The following is a 9,988-nucleotide window of genomic DNA, read 5'->3' as shown; positions in this document are numbered from 1 at the left end:
GAAAACGCGGCCGCGAGCTCACGTCAGTCAGTATAAGCGCGAGCATCGACGTGAACGCATCGCAGTTGATACGCTTCGAGAGACAGTGTACACAAACAACTTTATAACATCGCGCGTATGTTTCGTGACGAGAACAAGGAACGACGACGTTTTCATTTCGGACTCGTGCGTTCTACGTTCACGTATTAAGAACAGAGTGTGTTATAAAATAAAACCGGAATAATTAAAAATTTTGTTAAAAATAGTTTATGCAAAATATATAAAAAAATTAATTTTATCTGTGATACCTAAATACATGGAAGGTGTGTAATATAAAGACAGATATGTGTTAGCCCATTTTGCTTTTAAATTAAAAACAGTACAACGTATTTGAATTACCATTACTATTACCATTATCGTGAGCGGTGTTTTTGTTGTTGGAACGAGGGATAGTTGTATGTAGTTAGTAGTTGTGAGATGTGCCGGTTCGGCGTGTGAGTTCGTTTCGTACGGTCGTGGCGTTCGTCACTGAGTCGTGCCTCGTTTTCTCTCGGCCCCGGCGGCCATCCAATCATCATCGGCGACCACCTGGCTTGTGCGGCGGCCCTCTACGATCACAATGCATCCGCTACGCTCGCCGGACCCGCAGTGCCAAGCGGCGGTGGCTCCGGGTTGACTTGGTGGAGTATGATGTACGAAGAACCTCCCGCAGCTCCAGGCAGCGGCGGCAGTCCAGGCGGCGGCGGCGGCGGAGGAGGCGGCGGTTCGACCGCTGCACCCGGCGCGGCTGCAGCTTCCACGACGTCGTCCACATCTCCCGCCTCCACATCCTCGAATCCGGCAGGACAGACTGGCCCGTTACACATACCGGCCAAGCGTCTTGGCGGTGGCACGACGGCAGGTTACGATTGCCCCGAGCCCGGTGTTATTCGGCATTCACATCCGGCACCTTGGACCGCTTATTCGGAGAGCCATTCCGGATTCGATCCTCATCAGTACAATGCCCCTACATATTACAACCTGCCGGGCGAAGCACGAGATGGCCCGGGTGGACGCAAAACTGGTCCACTATCATTTTGGTCGCCCGCGGCATCCTCTGGTTACGGTACGGCCTCTGCTCCGTCAGATTCAGCATGCCAGCAAGGCTTCTCTGGTCAAGGATATTGGAACTACGGCGGTCGCCATCCTGCAGCACCAGAACCGCCTCAACCTGTTCCATACCTTGCACCTTCCGAAGACAGGAGAGCTGCTGTCATTGCAGCAGAAAGTGCAGGATTTCCTCACGACGGCTACGGCTCGCTGAGGAATTATGCTGCTCCAGAACCAGTTGCTGCAGCACCATATCCTCCTCCAGGTGAGTCTCTACCGAGTTTTGACATATATTAAAAGTGCAATATTTCAAAATAAGTGTATGTGTTACATATCATTTTGAGCTATTGCGCGTACAACTTTATTTTAAGTATATGGTTATCGTGCAAATGATGCCACTATATAGTATCTGGGCAGCTGGCACAACAAACGATTACCAGATTGATATATGATCATTTTTTCGTTAAGTCGGTTATGAGTTATTCGATATACAAAAAATTATTCAATTGTTGTGTTCGCGTCCGAGATTCTTATACGTGAAATATGACATTTAAAGAAAATTCCAATGTTATTTAATTTTTTATTGAATTGAAACATATTTGTAGTCTATTGAGAAACTAAGAATAAGTATACTGTGAATGCAGTTTTAATCAAAAATACTTGTTGATGTAATTTTTATTTTTTAATTATCAAAATTGTTATGGATAAAATCTATTAAATATCCATGCATCTGATAGTTTCTTACAATGTCACTTATTGTAAAATATTTAATGTTTGAATGAATAATTTTTAAATTATTATTATCAAAATATTGTATATTATTATTACATCGATATTATGTATTTATTTCTTCGAATTTAAATTAAAAAAACATTTACAAGGTACTCAAGACGCAAAAGATGATCATACATATCAAAATTAAATTAGTTAGTAAAAAATAATTAAAGTTTCACTATTAATCGCGTTGTCCGAATTTAATTAGAAAAATGAACAAAAATTAAGCTAATACATATCCCAATTTATGATTTGTTATCATAATATTATGAAAAAACATCGCATGTGTTATGCAAGGTAGCGTTGTTCCCACTACAACCGTATCACAGTTCGTGTATAGTCTAGTTGGGCATTTATAAACGTGTCGGCGCGCGTTTCGTGCAACTTCTGTAAATGCATCCTGCTCTTTTTGTTTTTGCATTTTCGTAGTTTTTTTATTACAACAACAATTTATTAATTTCTATAAATCATTTATTGTATTAGTTTCTCGTTTTTGCGTGTTTTAACGGAATAGCGACGTCGCATGTCGCAACGTATATAAATTTCAGTACAGCACGTGAATACCGCCTATCACGAAGGCCGTGCTGGAGTGCCGTAAATACATAATTACAAACATCTCGTCGCGAAATTAGTAATGCATTGATAGTGGCGGCTTTTGAGTTAGCGCGTAATGTCTTTTATTAGGAAACTGGTGCATCCTAAGCAAATACGTTATAAACGAGCAACACCTGAGGCCGAGTCATGTGTTGTGTTGTTTTGTATGTTGTGTACGATAGTAGTATGTGTGCATGCGGAGTGTCGCGGCCATTACGTGCGGTAATAAAACTTTAAAGGCCGCACGCGAGACGCACGCTAGACCGGGACCGCGCTATACATTATCGTCATCTAGAATGAGACACCGAACCACGGGCGGACTTGACCTACACAACACCCGTAAATCTTAGTGTGATTCTCAGCAATCGAGTTATATTGGCCAATAATATCGCAATAAACTCATGAAGTGGCACGGTTGTGTCGGCGGCGGCACGGTTGTAGTTTTTAATAGTTTTTAAACACTTCCCGAAGAGCCATATACTTTTGTTTACGATGCACCGTGAGAAATTGTCACTTGCTTCCATATGCCTACCGAGCGCATTTCGTGCGTGCCGCGATCACTTAATATTTTATTTGTTGATTTTTTCCGTATATTTATTATTACAAGTGCACCATTCCACGACAAACTAATTGTTCAAAGTGATGTGGGGATCCCCCCCGTCCGGTTTGTTCCCCGCAGGTTCGCTGTCTGTGGGCTGCGGGTCTGGAAACCCTCTCGAATGGACCGGTCAGGTGACCGTTCGCAAGAAGCGCAAACCATACTCCAAGTTCCAGACGCTCGAACTGGAAAAGGAGTTTCTCTTCAATGCGTACGTTTCGAAGCAAAAGCGCTGGGAGTTAGCACGAAACCTGAATCTGACAGAAAGGCAAGTCAAGATTTGGTTTCAGAATCGACGCATGAAAAACAAGAAGAATTCGCAACGGCAGGCGGCTCAAGCGCAAAACAACAACAACAGTGCGAGTGCGAACAATCACAACCACAACAGTCACAGCGGTCACCACGCCAATGGGCACCACCACGCGCACCACGGCCTGGCGCCGCATTTGGGGGCGCACAGTGCGGCCAGCAAGCTGTTGCAGTGACCCGCGTACTATCACGGGCAGCACGGGGTCGCGGCGGGCTTGCACCATCATCAACATTATCAGCAGCAACATCAACAGGGCTTGCCGTTGCCGTTGCCCGGCACCCATTCTGCCGCTCATTCTGCCGCCCAGGTGCCACAGTGAGGACGTTATGCCATGCGCGAACGCGGACACTCCTTTGTACATAGTCATTACCTTAAATTTTACTAAATATTATTAACTGTACCTAAATGTAGACATTTCTGATTTCATTTTCGTCAGAACTTCGTCATTGTGTATGTAAGATATAGTGTCAAATTATTGTTTATCGTTTTGTTTAATGGTGGATTGAAAACGACAGCAACGGGCTTGACGTCTTTGTGCGCGGGCCGGATGATTAGCAATGATTGTTTTAATTTTATAGGACGATTCTTAGTTTTACTTTTAACGTTTAGGTTCACGTGCCCGAAGATCTGATATTTGTGTTAGTTTATTATACCTAATGATTAAGTTACAAATCCTGTTATGTAAATTATAGTAGAACTTTTTTTACTGTTTATAATTAGATATGACTATCATGTGTTATCGCAGTTTGTTTCTTGTTTGTTTATTTTTTAATTGATAGTGTATGTGTCGTGTATCATCCCGAATACTATATGTATCTTTATAATATTTATATATGCGTACAAATATAAAACATGTGCATTTTAGATATTTGTATACATATAGACATATAATATGTATATATTTATATATAAATGCATAAGAATCTATGTAATCTATTATAATCAATATATGTAAAGTACCACAGACATGGAAATTATTGTATGATATCAATCACATGCATCCGCGTGAACTATTGACATTGAATTGAAGTCCTATCATGCGTAACAGAGAATATATAATATAATAAATTAGTATGAATAACGTCTTTTCTAGCTCTGACGAAGACTCATATCTCTTCACGATTATTATTTTGCTATTAATCTGAAAACAGAACCGATCGCATTCGGATGCATGAAGCGTTATTATACAAGTGATTATTATCTTTGATATGGAATTGTTGCAGTGTGATCAATTTTCAATGTGTTCGATGAGAGAATGAAGCAATTTGCTAAAATATCATACAGCATTGTCCGTTCCTTGTGCGCTGTGATTACTAAAATTTTGTTGCACCTTTTTATTTTTATTGTTTATCATTTTAATGCTCATTTCGCTTTTCAAAATAAAATTCGAGACAAACTCTGTTATAATTAGTAGCTTTTGTAGTATAAAATCTGAATATTTTTTTTAAATTACTTCATTATGGTGCCATAAAATACTAATATATTAATGACAATGCATTGAATGGGATTATTGTTAAACTTATTGATTACAAATATTATTATTAATGTATTTAAGAATATGAGATAATATGCCAAATGAAATATTAATTCATTGCTCTCCCCTGTTTTGATTGCACACTGTATAGAAAAAAGCGTATTATTATTAAAGAGAACCCTCCAAAAATGATAAATAATATTATTGTATTACCCGTACTAATTGTATGTCTGTATCAATTATTGATTAGCGAATTAACCTAATTAAATATAATAATTAAGAATATGATAAAATAAAATAAATAAAAAACCTCCTAGATACGAATTTATTTCAAAGTAAATAGAATAAAAATATATAGATCATATGTAATAAACCTGGAATGTGAAAAGCCAAAATACATTAGTATTGTACTTTTTAAATAACTTTTTAAAAGTAAACCAAGCAAAATCTGTTTTTCTGAAATATCGTGTACGAATGTAGGCACTATTGTATAATAAAAATATCTTCAAATTAACTTTACAATCACGAAATATATGTCCGGAATCGCATACAATATTTCACTAGACAGTTGTCCTTAGGCTAGAACGATAGGGAACTGCTATATCATTATAACGCTTCGTAGATATTTCCAAAAATTTCAAAATATGTTATCATTTTCACAAATCCAGGTACCATGATCTCAACGTGTTATTCATTAGGATTATACAATGTGCGAATAATTATGTCAACACCGTACAGAGCTTCGAATTCAGTGAACTTACGAGTGTTCTGATCGAATATCATAACTACAGAGCATTTTAGATCTGTGATCACGCTTAAGATCTTTCCCAAAATCTATATCACTATTGAGAACAAAATAAATGGAATAAAAATGCTCAAAAAAGCTTACCGCTGTCGTACAATAAATTAGATCTCCTTTCCTTTTCGACGAATTATAAAGATTTTACATAAGACTTTGTCGGAGATAGTTTGATACAATTTCAACAACATATTATATATTTCATTATTGTATAAATTTTGCAATATGTTATTAGAATTGTATAAATCTTAAGCGTGAGCGCTGCCTAATTACCGAAACCTGAATATTTTCGATTTGCATCACTTACCAAATCTTGTGCGAAGAAATATTTTAATCCAACGCTAAAGAAATTTATAACGTCGACCAAACGAAATATTCTAAAATGATTTCATAACGTTGAGCTCTCAAATTCCAATAAATATCAAATTATAATATATATATATATATATATATATATATAGAGTGTCCCAGCACTTAACGTCAAGCCGAAACGGGGTATTATTAACCTTAACTGTCTTGAAAAAAATTAGAAAAATATCTCACGTTGTTTGAAAAAAAATATAAGCTCCTAAGCGCAACCTAGAGCTTGTGAAAATATGATCATTTTTCGGCTATTGTGGTTAATTTTCTATTAATTTTGTTTACAAGCAGTTCATACATGATTCTTATACGAGAGAGCTTCAATGGGCGAGATAGAAATCGTGTTAATTTTAATAAAGTAATTTGCCAGTTTACAATCCTGATTAAAACGCCAACTTTTAATGAAACTTGCCAGCACAATTTAGTACATTTTTTTTCAAAGGAGGGCTGAACAAAAAGTCTTAATTTTTTACAACTTGGGGCAATTGTGTTTTTATTTTTCACTGTGGCATTAGAAACTTTATTTACGGTTCCGATTTCAAAGTTTAAATGAACGAAATTAACAAAAATGAACCACAATAACCGAAAAATGGTAATAATTTTACCAATGGTCTAGATTGAACTTAAATGCTCATAATTTAACGTAAGATATTTTTTTTCTAAATTATTTCATAACCCCGTTTCGGTTTGACGTTAAGTCAATGCATTACTGAATTTAAAGAAACTTTTTATTTTATATCATACATTTATTTTCAAACATTTAAATTTTTTACCTATTCGTAACTGAGAAACCACACACGTGATGAGAGTATAGTTTTCAAGTGATTGAATCGAAACACTGTCATGTCATGTTTCATGTACGTTTGGCATATAGAATCAAATAATTCATATTTTTATACCATAGTATATTCTTCTCATTTTTTCATTGTACTTAAATATAGATGTGCACTTTAGTTCCGCGTTAACTATTCCTATGTATTAATTTTTTTCTGCTTTAAATGTTCACTGAATTTTGCTACAGGTCGGAGTGATGAAATTTTTAATTAGTATTTTAATAAAATAAGAGACTCTTTAAGATACCGTATTGTAATAACTGTAAATTTTATTCTGCTTATTGATAAAGAAAATTTTATTTTAATCATTCGATTATTTTGTTTACTGCGTTTTTTTACTTAACTGTATGCATTTTATAGAATTGGTAGTTATCATTTTTGAGATGTATGCACCGAAGGTATTAAGGTGATTTTAAACCATAGTATTTTGTCTGTAATATTCATAAAAGATACTGTTTTAAGCATCTAATTAGAAGATAAATATATTATTAAAATTTAATAATTTTACATAAATACTATTGTTTAACATCATCTGCATACATTGAGCATTTTATTCAGCCGATATCGACATTGTTTCATCAGATAATAACAAAATAGTAATTCTTTTAATTAACAAATAGTACTTTAGCAGTAACAACGAATGATTGAACGGGTCAAGCGAATTATTGGAAACTAGGACTCAAATTGACTCAAATTGACAAATAGTTCTATTTCGCTGCATACAAAATTAGTGATATTTATATTTGTCATGAGATCAGCATATCAGATATAGAATCTATAGACTTTTTCTTCATACTTACTCTCGCGTATGTACAATGCAACATTTCAGAATTATTTCAATATGATTTTGCCGAAATATTGACTACTAGATGACTGACTAAATGTACAGTATTATACGAAAATTTAATCTCGAAATTTGGACTTCTCGAGTATACATTTCGATCAAATAGTTTCATCTTATTGTAGAGAATTATATACAGGTTGTTTCAGACCTTAACGTCGAGCCGAAAGAAAATGACCTCAATTGTCCTAAAAAAATGGAGAAAAATATTTCACTTTGTTTGGAGATTATGAGCTTTGGAAACAGTTCCAAAGTTTAAATTAACAAAATTATTAAAATTTAACCAAAGCTCTAGGTTGCACTAGAAGCTCATTATTTCCAAACAACGTGAAATAATTTTTTATTCTAAATATTTTCAGAATAGTTGAGGTCAGCACTATCATTTCAGCGTTCTGGTCTTCGTCAACGTCTGAGACATCCTGGATACCTAAAAAAGATTTTTATTTTCAAAAAATGTTTTTTTCTATTGACATATTTATTTGTTGCTCTGTTTTTTGTTCTTATTATTTAACAAAAGCTCCAAATATTTTTTAGGTAAACACGGATCGCTATTTTGAAATCGAATGTAAATACGCGAAGTTGTATGTAGATAAAGCAGTCAATTGCATCGGCATAATATTGGTGATTGGCGCTCCCGATGATTTGATCTATTTTGTATTGAAACTTATAAATTACTTTTATATTTTTATTAAATTTTATAAATTTTATTTAGCATTTTTTATTAGATGTAATTTGTACATAAATGTTTATAGATCGGACAAATTAATTAGGACAGCGAATGTTGTTGATGCTATTTACTGTAGTCTCTTATTTTTATGGGGGCGCCAAAGAAAGCTTTATTTCTTGTACTTTAGTTATATCAAAAAATATTTTACGACAACTGAGATTATAGTAGATGAATGATTTAACTGACATATAACCGACTTATATGTTTATTGTACATTTGAATAATTTAAATGAATTTCGTTATGATAAACGTGTGTTCATTATTGTACTGAATTTGAGTAAAAAAAAAACTGATTTACTTATATATTGCATTGTACCTAAGCTGCTACATTATACGCTATGTGTAATTACTTGAACAGCTATACTATGTTTTATACAAAATAAAAATATTAATATGATATATATTACATTTACGTCTGTTGTATAAACCAATTCCCTCAAGATATTCAATGATTTTAAATAATAGTAATTTAATTAATTGATAAGTATATTGTATCGATGTAATAAAACTTGTCACCTATAATAGAGTGAATAAACAAGATTTATTTAAGAAAAAATAATAAGAATAAACGGAATTTTTTGATTTTATTTATCTACTAATACATTACGTTCACAATTGAAATAGTACTCAGATTTAACATTGACAGTGCTGATCTTCACCAGGTGCGAGCTTCAAGGTAAGTGAGAAAATTAATTAATTTAAATAATAATACTTAATTCAAATTGATATAAATTGTAAATATTCTTATGAAAAAATCAATCACGAAGCTGATATGAATTCATTCAAATAATTGACATAACTTTCAAGGTACAAATTAAATCATGATTTGCATAATTAGTAATATTGTAACAATTTAATCTATTACTGATATTTTAATCTGAGAGAATCCATTAATAAAAATTTTATAAAGTACAGTTCAGATTTGTGCACTAAGAGTTCCGTTAGTGTTTTTTAATTTATTTTAGCTCTAATTTTGATATTTTTTGCTATACAATTCATTACCCACTCTTAAATTTTTATAAAGTTTATGTAATAAATTTTTAGAAGTTTTTGACACAGTATCACAGAAAGTCTTGCAAATTGATGTCGCTTGGTTTTACCAAGATATAAAGACATAATGTAGGAAAAAAATAATGTTACTTATCATAAGAAGAACATTGTGAAATAACATGCGCAAAACATAAATTTGTAGTACAAACGGTTTGCTCTCAGTTAGAAAACCATCTTTGTTACGTCTTGCACAATAATATGTCTAATATTTTATTTATAAATCAACATTTTTTGTATGTAGATAATTTTATGTACACATCTCAAATTTTGTTTTTTATTATGTGAGCGTAAATACTTTTCTTTAATTTGTTTCATAAATAAATTCGAAGGTGCAATCAATAATTATATTCTTAAAGCTGTCTCACCAGTTATAAGTTGCTTTTGTATATAACGATTATGATATATTGATTATTGATAGTTTAGCTAATTATTTTATTAATAATTGAATTAAGATTCAATTTGATTCCCAAAACTAGGCCAAATATTTATTGCTCCTATTTGATGATAAAATGAATTTGACGTTCATTAAATTACAGATGAGTAAGACATAATAGTAATAA

The 9,988-nt window shown here is 33.6% G+C and overlaps 1 protein-coding gene across 1 annotated transcript; it reads left to right on the top strand.

Moving 5' to 3' along the window:
- The first annotated feature begins 669 nt into the window (after window positions 1-669).
- On the top strand, window positions 670-3,961 carry LOC113376098 (homeobox protein abdominal-B). The gene is made up of 2 exons (XM_026616025.1): window positions 670-1,333; window positions 3,077-3,961. The coding sequence occupies exons 1-2, from the start codon at window positions 670-672 to the stop codon at window positions 3,517-3,519; spliced, it is 1,107 nt and encodes a 368-aa protein (XP_026471810.1). The 3' UTR covers window positions 3,520-3,961.
- The last annotated feature ends 6,027 nt before the right edge of the window (window positions 3,962-9,988 follow it).

Source organism: Ctenocephalides felis, unplaced genomic scaffold (assembly GCF_003426905.1).
Source record: "Ctenocephalides felis isolate EL2017-DRISC unplaced genomic scaffold, ASM342690v1 CF-g0.4_SCAFFOLD_01886, whole genome shotgun sequence".
Classification (NCBI taxonomy): domain Eukaryota; kingdom Metazoa; phylum Arthropoda; class Insecta; order Siphonaptera; family Pulicidae; genus Ctenocephalides; species Ctenocephalides felis.
The sequence above is the reverse complement of the archived record's forward strand: the minus strand, read 5'-3'. Positions and strand labels throughout refer to the sequence as shown.